The sequence below is a fragment of the Mobula birostris genome, chromosome 2 (assembly GCF_030028105.1).
Source record: "Mobula birostris isolate sMobBir1 chromosome 2, sMobBir1.hap1, whole genome shotgun sequence".
Taxonomy (NCBI): Eukaryota; Metazoa; Chordata; class Chondrichthyes; order Myliobatiformes; family Myliobatidae; genus Mobula; species Mobula birostris.
Window position 1 is genome coordinate 76,147,907 of NC_092371.1, and position 20,940 is coordinate 76,168,846.

A 20,940-nucleotide genomic window follows, 5' to 3' on the forward strand; every position below is an offset into this window, starting at 1 on the left:
CAGCAGGCCAGGCAGCATCTCTAGGAAGAGGTGCAGTCGACGTTTCAGGCCGAAACCCTTCGTCAGGACTAACTGAAGGAAGAGTGAGTAAGGGATTTGAAAGTTGGAGGGGGAGGGGGAGATCCAAAATGATAGGAGAAGACAGGAGGGGGAGGGATGGAGCCAAGAGCTGGACAGGTGATAGGCAAAAGGGATATGAGAGGATCATGGGACAGGAGGTCCGGGAAGAAAGACAAGTGGGGGGGACCCAGAGGATGGGCAAGGGGTATATTAGAGGGACAGAGGGAGAAAAAGGAGAGTGAGAGAAAGAATGTGTGTATAAAAATAAGTAAATAAGTAACAAATGGGGTATGAGGGGGAGGTGGGGCATTAGCGGAAGTTACAGAAGTTGATGTTCATGCCATCAGGTTGGAGGCTACCCAGACGGAATATAAGGTGTTGTTCCTCCAACCTGAGTGCGGCTTCATCTTTACAGTAGAGGAGGCCGTGGATAGACATGTCAGAATGGGAATGGGATGTGGAATTAAAATGTGTGGCCACTGGGAGATCCTGCTTTCTCTGGTGGACAGAGCGTAGATGTTCAGCAAAGTGGTCTCCCAGTCTGCATCGGGTCTCGCCAATATATAAAAGGCTCATATTCCGTCTGGGTAGCCTCCAACCTGATAGCATAAGCATCAATTTCTCCAACTTTTGGTAACTTCTTTCCCTCCCCCCCCTTCTCTCTTCTAGCATTCTTCATTCTGGTTCCCCTCCTTCCTCTTCTCTTCTCCTTGTCTATCACCTCCCCATGCTGCCTCTCCTTCTTCCCTTTCTCCCATGGTCCGTTGATTCTCATATCAGATTCCTTCTTCGGCCTTTTACCTTTCCGCCTATCATCTCCCAGCTTCTCCATTCATCCCCCCCTTCCACCCACCTGCCTCCCCCCTCACCTATCACCCCTAGCTTACATTCCTTCCCTTCTCCCTTCACCTTCTTGCTCTGTCTACTTCTCCCTTCCTCTCCAGATTTGATGAAGGGTCTCCTCCCGAAACGTTTATTCCCCTTCATAGGTGCTGCCTGACCTGCTGAGTTCCTCCAGCATTTTGTGTGTGTTGCTCTGGATTTCCAGCATCTGCAGAATCTTGGTGTCTTTATTAAATTCAGCCTCCATTCTACTATTCAACATAGAGTAGATATGCAAGGGGTCGGATTTCCTGCTGTTGGTTTACTTTTGTTTTGGTTTAGGTTTGTGTTTCGGCTGTTGAGCAGAAACATACACAGGTTTTCCACTGATGGTTGTAGCGTAATTGCTGTTTCTGAACCTGGTGGTGTGGGACCCAAGGCTCCTGGATCTTCTTTCTGATGGCAGTAGCAAGAAGAGAGCATAACTAAGGTGGTGGAGGTCTTCGCTGACGGTTGCTACGTTCTTCTGGCAATGCTCCTTATAAATGTGCTGAATGCGAGGATGGCTTTTCCTGTGATGGACTCAGCTGTCCTCCAAGAGGAGTACAATATTATGGCTTGGAGGCTTGTGTGACCTGGAGAGCTACATTGGCTGGAGTCAGGGCTTTATGCTTTGGCTCTTCCGAGGGTCACCCATGCCAAACAGGGTCAAAGGGTAGAGGCCAGATCTGGAGTGGTCCACTGCTCCTCCAGGTTTGGGGCTTCAGCTCAGGGCTAACAAGTCTGACTAGCAAAACAAAATTGTTATGGAAACAGCAATGAAGAATCCTTCTACATCTGAGTGCGATGGTGTCCCTGAGTCTCCACCTGGAACTGGCATGACTGACGAAAGTGAAAACCGACAGGAAGCCCTGAGCACTGCCAGGGCCTTTGTTGCTGCCCTAAATGCCAGTAGCGTAACAAAAGTAAGACTAGGCTGTATCTACCACTTTCTGTAGCCTTTTCCATTCTTGGACATTTCACCCACCACTCCCACTGTGAAATTAGGTACCCAAGAGCAAAACTTAAACAGAATGAACCACACGAACTTGAGACCATTGTATGTCAGAATCTTGCAACTTTTATTTACAGTTCTCTTGGCAAAGAAACATCCAGTGTACACAAAAAAATATTCTGCTTTTATACAACCTGTCCAAAAAGCTTTAACATATCACAGCATAAAGGGAGAGGCTAAGTGCAACAAAACCATTAAAAATAGAACAAACAGCAACGCTTATAGGAAAGTTTACAACACGTTTTGCACGGTAATGCTAATGCTAATGCTTATTTAAAATGGTTCAGAAACCATGTACAAAAAAACAGCACAATCAAAAGTGGTTATATATTTGGTTTTGCTTTCTTTAAGGTTTATTCCATTCAACACACTGTGGCAAGTCCCTTTCCCAATTACAGCTTTTTAACGTCTCTTCAACCTGTATAAATGTCACTTTAGTAAATTCCTGGAAGGGAAAATGAGGAAAAACCAGGATGTTGCATCTGCTTTCCTGTTACCTTGATATTCTGAGGTTTAACTTTGTGAAGACGCTGGCATCTCTGCACCTGGTTTCCATTTTTGCAGATGTTCCCATCACTAAGTATTCCTTAGTATTTATCAATATGCTTAGATGCCAACAAAAATCTATTTACAAAAAAAACCCAGCTTAAATTGTGCTGTATGGTGCTTGTGGGCCCAAAACATTGATACAAATTCCTGTTAATGTATCATCAATGGTAACTTCGCATCACAAACAGATTATTCAGTAATAATTCTAACTATGCAAGTGGCAACCAACGAGGACAGGAAAAAAATAACTTAACTATAAGAGCAAATAAGAACCTTCCCCACCCCTGCAAGGCACTACTACACTGGCTGGTTAATAAACTCTGTTTAGTTCCCATAAATGGGCCTTTTCAAAGGACATAAGTTAGGTTGAGACCTTTTCCCTTCCCCTGCTACAGGGCTATTGTTTCTTTGAGAATGTTAACTTCTTATGCAACTTTTCGATTGGCCTAGATTGGACAAGAAGCTTGGCAGCCTTCAAGGCTTTTGGGTACTGTATCACATCCAACCTGAAACAAACTTCATGCCTGTGTGTGTGTGTGTAACTGTTCCAGGGACCGGTGCAGAGGATGCACGGGTGGGAAAGTTTGCTTTGCTGCTCTCATGAGCCCAAGGGAGCTACAACTCCTGCTTGCCGTTGCTACAGAGTTACGCGGCTGTCGGCTTAGAGAAGCTATTGTAGCCCATAATACGAGATGAACTCGGGACCACCTTTTCACCGAGTATGGAGAACAAATCTGAGGAAGTTTTCTCAGGACACGGGGCATCCAGGGCGCAGAGAGGTTAGACCTGCAGCTTGAACAGCGGGAGAACTGGAGAAACAGCAGCCTCAGTCACAGGCTGACCCCGAAAAGGGCAGCATTCTTCCGGAAGGAAGGGGAAGGCAAACTGTAACTGGATAAAGTTAGAGGTTGCACAGGAGGAGAAGAAAATACCTCCCTTCTGATAAAACTAGCCATGAGGTTTTACAAAGGATTAGAAGGATCACTGTGATGTGGGATGTTGTAAAGTACATTTTGGACAGTAATGCATTTGAAATATAAATATCAGTGGAAAATATACAAAGCAAGCTGCAGTGTGGGAAAAAATATCTAGTTGGTTTTGATTCTCTTTTACATTTTTACAGACAGGGACTCCTTGGGACCAGTTGCCATCACTGGCTGGACTGCTGCTAAGGTGAGGATTTTGAACACAGTGAGAATCCAGGAGGGAAAATGGGGTATGGGCAGGAAAGAGTTAAAAGACTTTGCAGATTCAATGGTGGGTGGAGAAAGGCAGAGAGGGTCTGTCCAGATTAAAGACTTGGTGTTTCATCAGGCTAGTCTGTTGACTGAGGATCAAGCCCATCTTTTCTTCAGTATAATATATGAGAAATGATCAGACCCAAGTTGTCCCTGTTCCTTGGGCTTCATTTACATTGAGCTCAGGGTCTTAGGCAAAGCAAAATGGGGGTGGGGATGGAAACTCATGTCGCCTGTGTAAAAACAATGACCAGGGAGAGAAAGGAGTCATACACATCAGGAAAGCCAGGTAGTGAGGTAATGGTTGGAGGATCCATTTTTAGAATGGGAACTGCCCCCTCTCACCACTTCCTCAAAGCTGCTGCAGAACCTACCCTCCTGCAGGAGCTGATCGCTCCAGGGAATCCGAACAGGAACCAAGAGCCCCACACTGAATAACCCAACCTAGCAACCGAAGGCAACAGAATGAGGTATCACACCCCCCACCCCCTGCAGTCAAGTGACTGAATATGCTTCCAGGGAAGTCCCTGATTCCAACTCGAGGCACCCAAAGTACAAACGCCATCTCACATTCCTTTCATCTCCTTTAGACAGCAGATCCAAAGAGGAAAGAGAAAGTTTGCGGTGTACAGGGAAACATTCCGTCTAACTTCTAAATATTTTCAACATGGATGATTTGTGAATTCAGTAAAAGCAATGCAACCTTATTCTTAATTGAACCAAAATCGATCAATTATGTCCCTCTAGGCATGGCTTACAGCAGCTGCCCACTAATTAAAAAACTTGAAGGAGAAAAAGTAGTGGAAGTTGTGATAGTTGGCGTTTCAACATTATCTAGCTTACTGCATTCCCTGAAGGAGTTTCCCTTTTTCTGTGGACAGTTCACAATGTCAGTTGTCATTGATTTAATCTCACACGTGAACGTATTTTGAAGAGTTTTAATGTTCTAATTTAGAGAGTGCTGCCTTGGAATCAGAACAGAATTGCGGCCATGTTAATGCTTTGCACCTTGCAGCACGAGTAGAGGGAAGGGGAATTCATCGGGACGTGGTTTAGACATTGGGTGCAGGCAATCCAGCAAGAAACCACTTCCTAACGATAAAATTTAATCAGCTGCCAAAAGGCCAAGCCACAGCAAAGATAACTAAATTAAAGTCACTCTGTACAAGCAGTTAACGAGGAGCAGAAAGAGTTTGTATTTAATTTGCCCTTTTCAAATACTGGAGAGAAACAGATCCCTTTTCCTCGTTTATAAGGGAGGGTAATCAGAAACTCTCACAACAGATTTGTCTTAAATGAAATGCTGTGTTTAATCTCACACCAATCAGCAACTCAGTTCAACAGTTGCATTCTCTGAAGAGGTTTGCACATTACTTTCAAAGCACTGCCAAACCGTGTAAATAGGAAGAAAACAGTGAGGGCCAACAGAGGAAGCCTCCAGCCTTTATCCTGACCTCCCCCCCCCCCCACCCCCAAACCTTCACGTTGATGTCAGTGGTGCTGCTTGACCCAAAGCTTCCCTCACATTAACAACCTCACAGGGGCAACAATGGTACAAAATAAATTAGTTCAGCAGCTGTAATGGAGGAAGTGGGGAGAAAGAACACAAACTCTAAAAGTGGTCATAACCCCCATGAAAAAAAAACACATGCCTTTTCTCAAGACTTGACTCAGCTGCAGCGCAGGTGTGTGTGGTTTATTTGCATATAACTACCCCCCTCCTAACTCCCCTAACCCAGAAATGGAGAGAATGAGGGGAGAAAGCTTTCTTTCATACCTCTTTAAAGTCACAATGCCAAAAGTAGTGATAACCATTATAAAGAAAGTCCCTTTCAAGATCCTTGACAAGCAATTTTTGCTCATTCTTGAACAAATTATGAGCACCAATTCTAAATGAAGATATACGTTTTTTTACAAAATATAAATTAATTCAGTATGAAATAACAAAAATTAAACTTCAAGAACGTAAAGATTAATACTCTCACCTCCGAGATCAAATGCCCATGTTTACTGGGCCAATACCTTTTTTTGCCGTAACTACTAATACAATTTGAATGTCACCGATAGGGACTCACAATTTTCAGAGAATATTTTGCAAACCCCTAGCGTGTTTTTATTTCCTTAAAATTCTTGACACAGGATCTGCAATCATACAGGGTGAAGTCTCCTGTGGGTTTTGAGACCGATTATTAAGGAAAGGTTAAAGCAATACATCTGCTCACAATAAGGCAACGTAGTTCATCTGCTTTCTGAAAGAAGGATGAGGAAAAACATGAACTGAAATTATCAGCCAGTGCTTTGAAGATAAGGATTTAATCCAGAATATTAAACAGCCAGCGTGAATTGTGGAAAATGAAATACTATTGCTAATTTAAGGACCACTTTTCAGTCAACTTCAGAGTCAATTGGGAAGGGACTCGTGCTCTGGATGAAAACCAGGACCTGATAACGGTCTGACAATATAATCAAACAAACTTTTTAAATAGGGGAATCCCTGTTGGGGTTGAATCAGACAAAAAACAAGGCCAAATCAATAGAATAAAAAAGAATGTATGCTCACATGCACTCAGACACATACACACACACTACCTATCGTGTACCATCATGAAACCCAGATTAAGATCTTGCAAAGGGGTTTAAAATCGAGGAAACTTATCATCCTCCATCAAGATTAACGGGAGCATTCAGCCACCCCCTCACAAGGTAGTATCTGAAACATCCTATAATTTTGTAATAGTCATTCTACTTTTCTCTCCAGTGGAAGTAAATGTGTGATTTGAGATTTTAATCTGGGATCCTGGATTTCTTTTATTTATCTCACTTTTTAAAAATAAAGACATAATCCCAGTTAAAACAGTGTTTTTCTTTCTTTCAAACCTGTCGCATTTGCACAGCCTCCCCTCTTGTCTGCTGGTTGTATGTCAAAATAGGGTGGTCTCCCCGTGTACACTAACCACCTTCCTTGTAACCCTCCTCAAAAGTGCAGTGGTATTTCACCCTTGTCCTTCTGAAGACTGAAACACCTCTGTTGTTTACAGCTTTGAAGAAATCGTTCCAATCCAATCCAAATCTCAGTCCAGTTTTCTCCAAGAACAAGGCACCTTTTAAATTCTGAGCTGTGGAGAAATAAATTAACTTGCACATGGACTGAAAGTTCTCAAGTTTAGGATTTTAGGTAATGAACTCAGTGTTCAACGTCTTGGACAAGACGTCCTCCACTCCCCACTCTTCCAGGAGTCGAACCTTCGTCATGTACTCAGGGAACTGGAACCAGGGGTCAACAGCACTAAGGCACTGGACTGTGCTGCAAGCCCTGGGTCGCTATTAGAGGCAATATTTGTGCTTACAATGATTGTCCAGCCATTGGCACGGAGGGAAATTATTCTAAAGGGGGAGGGGAAGGACCAAGGAAGGGAAAAAAAAACACATGCACCGCTCGTGGAAGGGACCGCCCAAAATTGACAGGCATGCTGATTTACTGCCAGTGTCCCGTCTGCTTCTCACAGGTCAGCTTTGACGAAGCTGGTGTCCAGGTGGACGATCAGCAGTCGAATGAAGGACATCTCCTTCCGCGTGTTCTCAAAAATAATACGCGGGTCGTCGGACTGGCAGCGCAGGCAGTTTGGGGCCATCACCATGGCCAGGTTGTTGACATCCATCTTGGTTTTGCTCACGTTAATTGGCTGTGCAAAGATCTGAAGCAAGAAACACACGTTTGTAACAGCTTCTTGTGATGTTAGCTTGATTTGTCACATGTACGGTGAAACATGCAGTGAAATGCATCATGTGCGTCAGATGAAATCAGCGAGGATTGTGCTGAGGGCAGACAGCGAACGTTAGCACTCCTCCGACATCTACCCAGCGTGGCCACAACTCACTAACTCTAACTCTAGTGTTGAAATTGCGGGGGCCCTGGCAGAAATATTTAAAATGTCGCTGTCTACGGGTGAGGTGCCGGAGGATTGGAGAGTAGCTCATGTTGTTCCGTTGTTTAAAAAAGGATCGAAAAGTAATCCGGGAAATTATAGGCCGGTGAGTTTAACGTCGGTAGTAGGTAAGTTATTGGAGGGAGTACTAAGAGACAGAATCTACAAGCATTTGGTTAGACAGGGACTTATTAGGGAGAGTCAACATGGCCTTGTGCGTGGTAGGTCATGTTTGACCAATCTATTGGAGTTTTTCGAGGAGGTTACCAGGAAAGTGGATGAAAGGAAGGCAGTGGATATTGTCTACATGGATTTCAGTAAGGCCTTTGACAAGGTCCCGCATGGGAGGTTAGTTAGGAAAATTCACTCGCTAGGTATACATGGAGAGATGCTAAATTGGATTAGACATTGGCTCAATGGAAGAAGCCAAAGAGTGGTGGTAGAGAATTGCTTCTCTGAGTGGAGGCCTGTGACTAGTGGTGTGCCACAGGGATCAGTGCTGGGTCCATTGTTATTTGTCATCTATATCAATGATCTGGATGATAATGTGGTAAATTGGATCAGCAAATTTGCTGATGATACAAAGACTGGAGGTGTAGTAGACAGTGAGGAAAGTTTTCAGAGCCTGCAGAGGGACTTGGACCAGCTGGAAAACTGGGCTGAAAAATGGCAGATGGAGTTTAATACAGACAAGTGTGAGGTATTGCACGTTGGAAGGACAAACCAAGGTAGAACATACAGGGTTAATGGTAAGGCACTGAGGAGTGCAGTGGAACAGAGGGATCTGGGAATACAGATACAAAATTCCCTAAAAGTGGCATCACAGGTAGATAGGGTTGTAAAGAGAGCTTTTGGTACATTGGCCTTTATTAATCAAAGTATTGAGTATAAGAGCTGGAATGTTATGATGAGGTTGTATAAGGCATTGGTGACGTCGAATCTGGAGTATTGTGTTCAGTTTTGGTCACCAAATTACAGGAAGGATATAAATAAGATTGAAAGAGTGCAGAGAAGGTTTACAAGGATGTTGCCAAGACTTGAGAAACTCAGTCACAGAGAAAGGTTGAATAGGTTAGGACTTTATTCCCTGGAGCGTAGAAGAATGAGGGGAGATTTAATAGAGGTATATAAAATTATGATAGGTATAGATAGAGTGAATGTATGCAGGCTTTTTCCACTGAGGCAAGGGGAGAAAAAAACCAGAGGACATGGGTTAAGGGTGAGGGCGGAAAAGTTTAAAGGGAACGTTGGGGGGGGGCTTCTTCACACAGAGAGTGGTGGGAGTATGGAATGAACTGCCAGACGAGGTGGTAAATGCGGGTTCTTTTTTAACATTTAAGAATAAATTGGACAGATACATGGATGGGAGGTGTATGGAGGGATATGGTCTGTGTGCAGGTCAGTGGGACTAGGCAGAAAATAGTTCGGCACAGCCAAGAAGGGCCAAAAGGCCTGTTTCTGTGCTGTAGTTTCTATGGTTAACCCCTTACGGCTTTGAACCGTGGGAGGAAAGCCAGAACGTTCAAACTACTCACAGACATTGGCCGGAAGTGAACCCTGCTTGGTGACCTCTGGCACTGTAAAGTGACTGTGCTAACCACTACACTACCGTGGCACCCCAAATAACCCACCATCCAGAAATCCCGATAGATAGCTCACCCTCTGGTTCCCCAGGGAATGTGTACCAATCTTCCTTCTAACATATACTAAGTCCGTAAGATAAGGAACAGAATCAGGCCATTCGGCCATCGAGTTTGCCCCTCCATTCAATTATGGCTGGTTATTTTTTCTCAACCTCATTCTCCCACCTTCTCCCCATAACCCCAAATCCCTCTGCCACTCAAGAGCCTATCCATCTCTGCCTTAAATACTGTACACCCAATGACTTGGCTTCCTCAGTCCTCTGTGGCAACAAGTTCCACAGATTCACAACCCTCTACCCGAAAGGGACATTGTTTTATTCAGAAGCCGTGCCCTCGGATCCCAGACTCGCCCCCTAATCATTCTCTCCACGTCCACTCTTCCCCGGCCTTTCAGTATTTAGTAGGCTTCAATGAGACTCCACCCACTCACCCCCAACTCATCCTTCTGAACTCTGTCAAGGAGAGACCCAAACAGCAAACAGAATCAGGAGTCGAGCCCCGATCTTACAGCTGGCAGTATAAAATAACACGTCCACCGTTGTAACACCTGTGAAGGACAAGTCAGTGGAAGCACAGGGTACACCACCACCAGGGGGCTGCCCTCCAAGCTACACACCATCCCGACTTGGAAATCTGTCGCTGACACTGGGTCAGACTCCAGAACCCCCTTGCTAATGGTATTGTGCCTATTACCCATGCCTCAAGGACTGCACAGTGGTTTGAGAAGACAACTCACCACTGTCCTCTGAAGGTCAATCAGGGATGGGTGGTTAAACACCTAATTTCACACTTGGAATATTGTGTTTAGTTCTGTTCACTTCATTCCACGAAGGAAGTGGAAGATTTACAGAGTGTGCGGAGGAGATTTACCAGGATGCTGCCTGGATTAGAGAGTACATCTTCTGAAGAGAGGTTGAGCAGCTGAGGCATTTCTCTTTGGAGTGAAGGAGGACGAAAGATGACTTGATAGAGATATACAATAAGAGGCATGCATTGACTGGACAGTCAGACTTTTTTCCAGGACAAAAATGGCTAACACAAGGGGGCATAATTTTAAGGTGATTGGAGGAAAGTATGGGGGGGGGGGTGGGGGGACGTCAGAAGTAATTTTTTTTTACACAGAGAATGGTAGGTGCGTGGAATACATCAGCAGATAGAGGCAGATACATCAGGGACATTTAAAAGACTCTTAGGCATATGGATGACAGAAAAATGGAGAGGAGTTAGTAGGTTCAAAGTTCAGCACAACACGATAGGCCGAAGGGTCTGAACTGTGCTCTTGTGTTTTATGTTAAATGCTGGCTCGGCCTGCAATGCCGAAATCTCTTAAATGAATATAAAAAGAAACGTTTGAACTGGTTGAAAAACTGCAATAAAGGTTAATTTGCTCATTCAGGTCATTTCAATGCCTTGGAAGCCGCAGCCCCTCCCCTTTCTATATAGGCACTCCTCTATATCTTTACTTTCTTAAGTTCAGTAAACAGCACGGCAGTGTAGCAGTTAATGTAACACTATCACAGTGCCAGCGACCTGGGTTCAATTCCCACCGCTGTAAGGAGTTTGTACGTTCTGCCCGTGACCGTGTGGGTTTCCTCTGTATGGTCAATTGGTCACATGGGTGTAACAGGCCTTGTTGGGCCGGGAAAGGCCTGTTTCCGTGCTGTATCTAAATAAAATAAACATCTCCCTCCCTTTTAAATAATCAGATCTCCCTCTGCCCCTTCATGTGACTACTTGTTGTGATTTGGATTCGTGAACCAGGCCATTTGGCCCATTATAAAATAAAACCATAATACAATGGAGCAGAATTAGGCCAATCAGCCCATCAATTCTGCTCCATCATTTGATCATGGCTGATTTATTATCCCTCTCAACCCCATTCTTCTGCCTTCTCCCTGTAACCTTTGATGCACTGACTAATAGTCATAGTCATACTTTATTGATCCCAGGGGAAATTGGTTTTCGTTACAGTTGCACCATAAATAATTAAATAGTAATAAAACCATAAATAGTTAAATAGTAATATGTAAATTATGCCAGGAAGTAAGTCCAGGACCAGCCCTTTAACCTCCGTTTTAAATATACCCAATGGCTTGCTCCATGAGAGAGCGTTCCAGTCAGACCCACCGTAAAAGATAATTGTCCCTTCTGGAAGAAACTTAGCACATCATATTAACTGTCTTCCCCCATTTGGAAATGCAGCAGCAAATGGCCTCTCTATGCTGATTGATTCTAGTGAACCCCCCCTCCTGCGTTTTGGATTTTCAGCTGCAAGCTCAGTCCTGGTTATTGGGAGGGTTTACACACACACACACACACCTGGTTATTGGAAGGGTTTACACAACAAACACCTGGTTATTGGGAGGGTTTACACACACACACCTGGTTATTGGGAGGGTTTACACACACACACACCTGGTTATTGGGAGGGTTTACACAACAAACACCTGGTTATTGGGAGGGTTTACACACACACACCTGGTTATTGGGAGGCTTTACACACACACACACACACACACCTGGTTATTGGGAGGCTTTACACACACACACACACACACACACACACACACACACCTGGTTATTGGGAGGCTTTACACACACACCTGTAAAAAGTGGATGAGGTAACCAAGGACAAGGCGATTTATTTCCGGCAGAGAAGCGACGACAGCGACAGCAGCCTCGGGATTCTCGTAGTTGTTGACGCACTGTGGGTAGAACTTCTGCGGGATCAGGGGCTCCTCCAGCTCACGGTACCACAGCTTGAGCAGGGAGGCTGTAGAGGAGAGCGACGAAAGAAACACACACAATGAGAAAAGGCCACTCACCATCTGGCTGGTGAACAGGAACTATGAGAAAAGGAATATTTACTGCTAAATACCATTTTGGTTACATTCTCTTTCAAGGTTGAAATTCCTTGAAGTTAACTTACCAGGGGTCTGTCCTGAGACCAGTACGCAAGTGCCTACACGACAGCATCTATACCTTCTTAGAAATTACATCGATTCAGCATGTCACCAAAACCTTTGCCAAACTTCCATGGATGTACAGTGGAGAGAATCCTAACTGGTCACATCACAGCCTGGTATGGAATTGCCAAGGCCCAGGAATGGAAAAGTGCACAAACAGTGATCGATACAGCCCAGTCCATCACACAGATAAAAACCCTCCCCACCATTGAACACATCTACAAGGAACACTGCCACAAGAAAGTAGCATCCATCATCAAGAACCCCCACCATGCAGGCATGCCCTCTTCTCGCTACTACCATCAGGCAGCCTTGAGTCCAATACCACAGGTTCAGGAACAGTTATTACCATTAACCATCAGGCTCCTGAATTAGCATGGTTAACTACAATCACCACTACTCTGAATTGATTCTACGACCTACAGACTGACAGTCAAGGGCTCTTTACAACTCATGTTCTCAGTATTATTTTTATTTGTACAGTTTGTCTTCTTTTGCACATTGTCTGTTTATATATTGTTTTTCATAAAACTCAATTGTATTTTTTCCCTTATAAATGCCTGCAAGTACATGAACCTCAAAGTACATTTGTAGTATGTGGTAGCAGATGTACTTTGATAATACACTTGCTTTGATCTTTTGTGCTTCATTAGACTGTCATAAAGACACCGCACCAGACCAAGCTCTTCAGCCCATCGAGTCTGTGCCAACCACTTTGACCAGGGGTTCCCAACCCTTTTTATCATATGGACCCCTACTGCTAACAGAGGGGTCCATGGACCCCAGTTTGGAAACCCCTGATTTAGACTAATCCTACACTAGGTAATCCAATCTTTCCCCTATATTCCCATCAATTCTGCCCAGATCCTACCAGTCAATAGCACACCGCAGTAACATACAGCAGCCAATTCACCTAACCACGCGCACATCTTTGGGACGGGGAAGAAAGAGTACCAAAACTATTTTGATCCTAAAAAGTCTTTTCATAAAAAATGGGTACTGGATGGGACGGAGGAAACAGGAAGCTCATTCCCACAGCGCCTCCCCTCATGACAACGGAACACTACGAAGTATTATGATGGACTTGTCTCTGATCGTGGGAGTTTTTTTTGCACTTAAGTCTTGTTCTGCATCATCATTTTCTGTGTGTCCTGTGTGTTGTCAGTATCTACGTGCCTGTGATGCTGCTCCCAGCAAGTCTTTCATTGTACCTCTACCTCGCCATACTTACAAACAGACAGGAACCATTACAGCACAGGGCAGGCCCTTTGGCCCACGATATTGTGCCACCAGCCTTTTAACCAATTCCAAGATCAATCTAACACACAGATTCCCAACCTGGGGTCCATGGACCGCTTGGCTTAATGGCATCCGTCCAGGGCATAAAAAAGTTTGGGAACTAACTTTTCCCTCCCTCAAAACCCTCCACTTTAATTTCATCCCTAAACTCGATGTTAAAGGATATGCTGACAAATTTGACTTGACTGTTCTCTCTACTTTTCTGCAGATGTGCTGGTGTATACAAACGCCTTGCTGCAAGATCACTGATTAGGATGGGAAAGGATAGCCTAGAGGCACACACACACACGCTTTGCTGCGACATCACTGATTAGATGGGGAGAGAATTCAAAATGCAGAGATGCAAAGGGACTTGGGAGTCCTTGTGCAAAATACCCTAAAGGTTAACTTCTAGGTTGAGTTGGTGGTGAAGGTGAATGCAATGTTGGCATTCATTTTGAGAGGTATAGAATATAACAGCAGGGATGTGATGTTGAGGCTCAATAAGGCACTTGTGAGACCACACTTGGAGTATTATGTGCAGTTTTGGGCTCCTTATTTTAGAAAGGATATACTGACATTGGAAAGGGTTCAGAGAAGATTCACGAGAATGATTCCAGGAATGAGAAGGTTACTGTATGAGAAACATCCGGCAACTCTTGGGCTGTATTCCCTGATGTTCAGGAGAATGAGGGGGGATCTCATAGAAACATTCTGAATGTTAAAAGGCCTGAACAGATTAGATATAGCAAAGTTATTTCCCATGGTAGGGGATCCTAGGTCAAGAGGGCACGTCTTCAGGATTGAAGGACGTCCATTTAGAACAGATGTGGAGAAATTACTTTAGTCAGAGGGTGGTAAATCTGTGGAATTTGTCGCCACGAGCGGCTGTGGAGGCCAAGTCATTGGGTGCACTTAAGGCAGAGATGGATAGTTTCTTGATTAGCCAAGGCATCAAAGGGTATGGGGAGAAGGCTGGGGAATGGGGAATGACTGGAAGAATTGCATCAGCCCATGATTAAATGGTGGACAAGACTCGATGGGCTGAATGGCCTACTTCTGCTCCTATATCTTATGGTCTTACGGTGATTAAGATGGGAAAGGGTAGTCGAGTGCCACACATACACACAAAGTTCTGGAGGAACTCAGCAGGTCAGGCAGCATCTATGGGGAGGAATCAACAGTTTGCGTTTCAGGCAGAGATCCTTCAGGATCAGAATCAGGTTTATTATTTATTGAGGTATGCTGTGGAATAGGCCCTTACAGCCCTGCAACTCCCGATTTAACCCTAGCCTAATCACAGGACAATTTACAATGACCAACTAACCTAGCAACTGGTACGTCTTTGGAGTGTGGGAGGAACCGGAGCACCCGGAAGAAACCTATGTGGTCACAGGGAGAACATACAAACTCCTTGCAGGCAGCGGTGGGAATTGAACCCAGGTTGAAGTGTTGTGCTAACCACTACACCACTATGCTGATGTATATCGCAGAATTTTTTGTTTGGTGGCAGCAGTGAAGTGCAATACACAAAATATTCTTCATTAGGAGTTTGAAGAGATTTGGCATGCCAACAAATACACTCAAAAACTTCTATAGATGTACCCTGGAGAGCATTCTGACAGGCTGCATCACTGTCTGGTATGGAGGGGCTGCTGCACAGGACTGTAAGAAGCTGCAGATGGTTGTAAATCTAGTCGGCTCCATCTTGGGTACTAGCCTACAAAGTACCCAGGACATCTTCAAGGAGCAGTGTCTCAGAAAGGCAGCATCCATTATTAAGGACCTCCAGCACCCAGGGCATGCCCTTTTCTCACTGTTACCATCAGGTAGGAAGTACAGAAGCCTGAAGACACACACTCAGCGATTCAGGAACAGCTTCTTTCCCTCTGTCATTCGATTCCTAAATGCACATTGAACCCATGGACACTACCTCACTTTTTAAATATATATATATATATAAAAAATTTGTTTTTTGCACAATTTTTAATCTATTCAATTTGCATATACTGTAATTGACTTACTTATTCATTTATTATTATTACTTTCTTCTTCTATATTATGTATTGCATTGAACTGCTGCTGCTAAGTTAACAAATTTCACGGCACATGACGGTGATAATAAACCTGATTCTGAATTACAAAATAAACAAGAACATCAAATAAATAGTAAAGATTAAGAGCAAAAATAGTGAATTAGTGTTCATGGATTCATGGACCGGTCAGAAATCTGATGGCAGAGGGAAAGAAGCTGTTCCTAAAATGTTGAATGCGCATCTTCAGGCTCTTGTACCTCTGCTCTGATGGTAATACTGAGAACTGGGTGGAGTGGGTCCTTAAAGATGGATGTTGCCTTTTTGAGGCATTCATTTTAGAAGACATCCTCGATGGTTGGGAGGCTTGTGCCCACGATGGAGCTGGCTGAACTTACAACCCTCTGCAGCTTTTTCTGAGCTGAGTCTTGATGAAGGTCGCAGCTCAAAATGTGGACCCTTTACTCCTCTCCTTAGATGCTGCCTGACCTGCCGAGTTCTTCCAGCATTTTTGGGTGTTGCTCTGGATTTCCAGCATCTGCAGAATCTCTTATGTTTATTCTAGGGCCACTCTGCTGAGGGAATACCAATGAATTGATCCACTTGACCCGAAACAGGAGTGTGTGGGCCGTGGCAGTCAGAGCTCAAACTGGGCACGGCACCTGATGATGATGACTGCTGAGGGAAATAGCTGGTGCCTTTGATGAGTGAGTTACCTTACCTTAGAACGACCTATCACTGTCTCCGCTCTCAATATGACCCTCAGTTAAGCCGGAAAGGAATTCCTTCCCTCTCCTAAGAAACTGGAGCACCACACTGGGAGTGGTTAGCCTGCTGCCAATGAGGGTTGCACAGTAGCTTCACAGTTTTACAGTAAGACCAGGGTTCAATTCCCGCTGCTGCCTGTCAGGAGTTTATATGTTCTTCCTCTGACCACGTGGGTTTCCTCAGGGTGCTCCCATTTCCTCCCACATTCCAAAGACGCACAGGTTAGGTTTAGTAAGTCGTGGGCATGCCACGTTGGCTCCAGAAGCATAGCGGCCCTGGGACAAACCTCCTCCGGGCCTGTATTCAGAATCTCAGACTGAGAGAAATCGAGCCTCTAACTTCGGACCTGCATTTGTAAGTAAAGCACTTTTACAAGGTAAACATGTACAATCAGCAGGTTCCCTTTCCTGAACGACACAGGCGAACTGATAAGGTTGTTATAATCAGAGATACTTCTGTCCCTGTGAACTAACCACCAGATCTCGCTGAATTCATTTTCACCTCTTGTCCTGCTCTGCATGAGATTCAACCTCTGAACAGCTGATATGAAAACATTTAACAATTTGCTAAAGGAGTGGCAGGAACCAGGTGTGAAAATCAAATATTGGAAGTACTCAACAGCTCGGGGTGTATTTGTGGAGAGAGGCACAGGGAATTACATCGGAGCTAATGGAAGGAAATTGCACCATCTCGGATCGCAAGACCCTGCAGCGGATAGTGAGCTCAGCTGAGAAGATCTCTTCCCACCATTACATTTACACCACACGCTGCATCCGTAAAACAAACAGCATTATGAAGGACCCCACACATCCCTCATACAAACTCTTCTCCCTCCTGCCATCTGGCAAAAGGCACCAAAACATTCGGGCTCTCACGACCAGACTATGTAGCAGTTTCTTCCCCCAAGCCATCAGACTCCTCAATACCCAGAGCCTGGACTGACACCAACCTACTGCCCTCTACTGTGCCTATTGTCTTGTTTATTATTTATTGTAATGCCTGCACTGTTTTGTGCACTTTATGCAGTCCTGGGTAGGTCTGTAGTCTAGTGTAGTTTTTGTGTTGTTTTACGTAGTTCAGTGTAGTTTTTGTATTGTTTCATGTAGCACCATGGTCCTGAAAAACGTTGTCTCTTTTTTACTGTATACTGTACCAGCAGTTATAGTCGAAATGACAATAAAAAGTGACTTGACTTGATTGATCAGGAAGTTTAATCATACAATTTAACTATACCATGCAGTATCTATACCCACCACGAGAGGGCTCTTGTGCATCGAATATTCAGCATCAACACTGCTGCGATGTGTAGACAACGTCCATCGGAATATTTGAGTGTTCCTCGAGTAAGTTAGTTTATTATTGTCACATATACCAAGGTACAGTGAAAAACTTGCCTTGCATACCGTCCATACAGATCCATTCATTACAACAGTGCACTGAGGTCGTACAAGAGAAAACAGAGTTATAGAGCAAAATAACAAAGGAACAGGCCCTTCAGTCCATCTAGTCTGTGGCAACCTTCTGCTTAGTCCTATCTGCCTGCACCTGGACCAAAGCCCTCCATACGTCTCTCATCCGTGTACTTATCCAAACTTTTCTTAAACTCTGCATCCCACCACTTCCACCGGCAGCTCATTCCACACTCGCACCACCCAAAGGGTCAAGAAGTTTCCTCTCAGGTTCCCAATAAGTATTTCACCTTTCACCCGACACGTAGTTCTAGTCTCACCCAACTTCGGGGGGGGGGGGGGGAGGTGAGAGAGAAAGCCTGCATACATTCTACCCCTAGAACAATGGCCCTCATTCTCCTACACTCCAGGGAATCTATCCGACTTCCCCTCTAACTCAGGTCCTCCAGTCCTGGCAACATCCTTGGAGATTTTCTCTGTACTCTTTCAAGCTTATGGAAAACAGAGCATGAAAGAGCACAAAGAATAAAGTGTTAATGGTTACAGAGAAAGTGCAGTGCAGGTAAAATAACATTATTAGTAAATCTTTGAGGCCTAGAACTTAAGACTAAAAAAAAGAGTAGAATGGTTATAACCAGAGTAACGAGAAGAGCTACAGACAGCAGCTTGCAACGGCTCTACCAAACTAACACATACAAGCAAGTCAGGCAGCATCTGCCAAGGGAAATGAATAGTTGATGTTTCCAGTCCTGATGAAGGGTCCCAACCCCAAAATGTCGACTGCTCACACAGTAGTGTAGTGGTTAGGCACAATACTTGACAGTACAGGTGACCTGGGTTCAATTCCTGTCGCTGTCTGTAAGGAGTTTGTACGTTCTCTCCGTGACCGTGTGGGTTTCCTCTGGTTGCCTCGGTTTCCTCCCACCATCCACAGATGGATCGGATGGTAGGTTAATTGGTCATTGTAAATCGTCCTGCGATTAGGCTCGGATTAAATCAGGGGTAATTGTCCTGCGATTAGGCGCAGATTAAATCAGGGGAATGCGGGGCGGCGCAGCCCAAAACGCCAGAAGGGTCAGTTTCACACTGTATCTCTAAATAAAATACAAAAATTCCCTCCATAGATGCTGACTGACCTGCTGAGTTCCTCCAGTATTTTGTGTGCATTAATAACTCTGGTAGTGGGTAGCGGCTGCATATGTCACCACCACAAGGCATGACGAACCTGCCTCCTGGGCTCAGCTGGCTCTGGCTGACAGTACCTGGTATGGGCCCCTATCCAGGGTTACAGATCCCACTGCCTTGTGGGTATCTTCGGGAGAAGAGAAGGCTAAGGAGTAAACCCTACATAAATCCAGAGTGGAGCCGCTAAGGCAGTTGGATGATGTATCATGTCACCTCCCAGCAGCTCCTGCAGCCAAGTTGATGTCAAATGTACTGCGTCGCATTCCTTTGGACCACATCCTCAAGGCCGGGAGGGGGATCTTGATGTCTGGGCAGCCCAGGGTCTCCATATTCATCGCCCAGGTCCATTGTCCACTTAGACAGACGGAGCCATTATTAAGTTAAGGCATCCGTTAGTCTTGCGAGACCATGGATCTGTGCCTGGAAAGTCTTCACTCTCCAGGGCGCAGGCCTGGGCAAGGTTGTATGGAAGACCAGCAGTTGCCCATGCTGCAAGTCTCCCCTCTCCACGACACCAATGTTGTCCAAGGGAAAGGCATTAGGACCCATACAGCTTGGTACCAGTTTCATCGCAGAGTGATTATGTGTGATTATGTACCTTGCTCAAGGACACAACACGTTGCCTTGGCTGGGGCTCGAACTCACGACCTTCAGGTCCCTAGTCCAATGCCTTAACCACTTGGCCACGTGCCCATGTGTATTATAATATAATGGCTCTTACCAGCATCTGCAGGATCTCTTAAGTCTACCAGATTTACAAGCCATGGAATTATGGGAAACACAGACACAGGAGCAGGCCATTCAGCCCTTTGAGACTGTTCCGAATTATGTTTTGAGTAGACAACGCGCAAGCCCTTACCTGGTATATGGGGGTCAGCAAGATTGTCTGGGATTCTCCACTGATCAACCTGTAGTTTGAGTGCATTTACTTCATCAATATCTCCAGGCACTCTGCAAAGAGAGAGAGAGTACACTTTAATTTTACGTGCTGAAATAATGTTCCACATAGTAAGAGATTAAACATTCGAGCTCTGTGCAAAGAACTAAGAAAAACAATTAAGGCTATTCTCCACAATGTAAAATTGAAAGCACGTACCAGCAGCCTTAAGAGCAGCTTCCGCCTCGCCGTAACGAGACTCTTGAACTATAAATGGACATCTCGCACAACAAAATGGACTCCTGACCTCACAATTTACTTCGTTATGATATTGCATTTCATTGTTTACCTACAATGGACTTTCTCTGTAGCTTTACACTTTTTTGTGCATTATTACTGTTTTACCTTGTTCTACCACAGTGCACTGTGTAATGATTTGATCCTTACGAACAGTATGCAAGACAAGCTTTTCGCTGCATATCAGTCGGCATTATCATTATCTGCTGTGTTATATGAATTGAGAGATCACTGTCTTCCATTTGCCTTTCATCTGATTCTTTTCTCTATCAATGACCATGATTGTTCTTGGCAATTTTTTTCTACAGAAGTGGTTTGCCATTGCCTTTTTCTGGGCGGTGTCTTTACAAGACGGGTGACCCTAGCCATTATCAACACTCTTCAGAGATTGTCTGCCTGGTGTCAGTGGTCACATAACCAGGACTTGTGATATGCACCAACTGCTCATACGACCATCCATCACCTGCTCCCGTGGGTTCACGTGACCCTGATTCGGGAGGGGAGGGGGCTAAGCAGGTGCTACACCTTGCCCAAGGGTGACCTGGGGGGAAGGAGCGCCTTACACCTCCTTTGATAAAGACATTTCTCCACCCCGCTACCCACGCATACTGGTACGTATGACAGTAATAACCCAATACATTACAGAGCCTACTATCCCGTGGAGACTGATTCACTCTCAGCAAGGAGTTTAACAGCAACCTGCACTGATAACAGAGCCTTCAGTGTAGGATTTGAAACAATGTCACCTGGCAGCAGCATTTTCAAACAGGTCAGCCCTTGAACTCCATTAACAGACAACAAAAGGAAATGGTGGAAGGTGCTTCGTGAGGGGGTT

General features: G+C 44.8%; 1 protein-coding gene across 3 annotated transcripts in view; it reads right to left on the reverse strand.

The window, feature by feature from the left end:
• Nucleotides 1–1,979: 1,979 nt before the first annotated feature.
• Nucleotides 1,980–20,940, reverse strand: part of arhgap46b (Rho GTPase activating protein 46b) — a 226,097-nt gene continuing 207,136 nt past the window's right edge. For all 3 annotated transcript variants that reach the window (XM_072243542.1, XM_072243562.1, XM_072243552.1), the window contains 3 exons: nt 19,791–19,882; nt 11,896–12,065; nt 1,980–7,418 (listed from right to left, as the gene is read on the reverse strand). In XM_072243542.1, the coding sequence (XP_072099643.1) occupies nt 7,224–7,418; nt 11,896–12,065; nt 19,791–19,882 (457 nt within the window). In that variant the 3' untranslated portion in view covers nt 1,980–7,223. The remainder of the gene's footprint in view (nt 7,419–11,895; nt 12,066–19,790; nt 19,883–20,940) is intronic.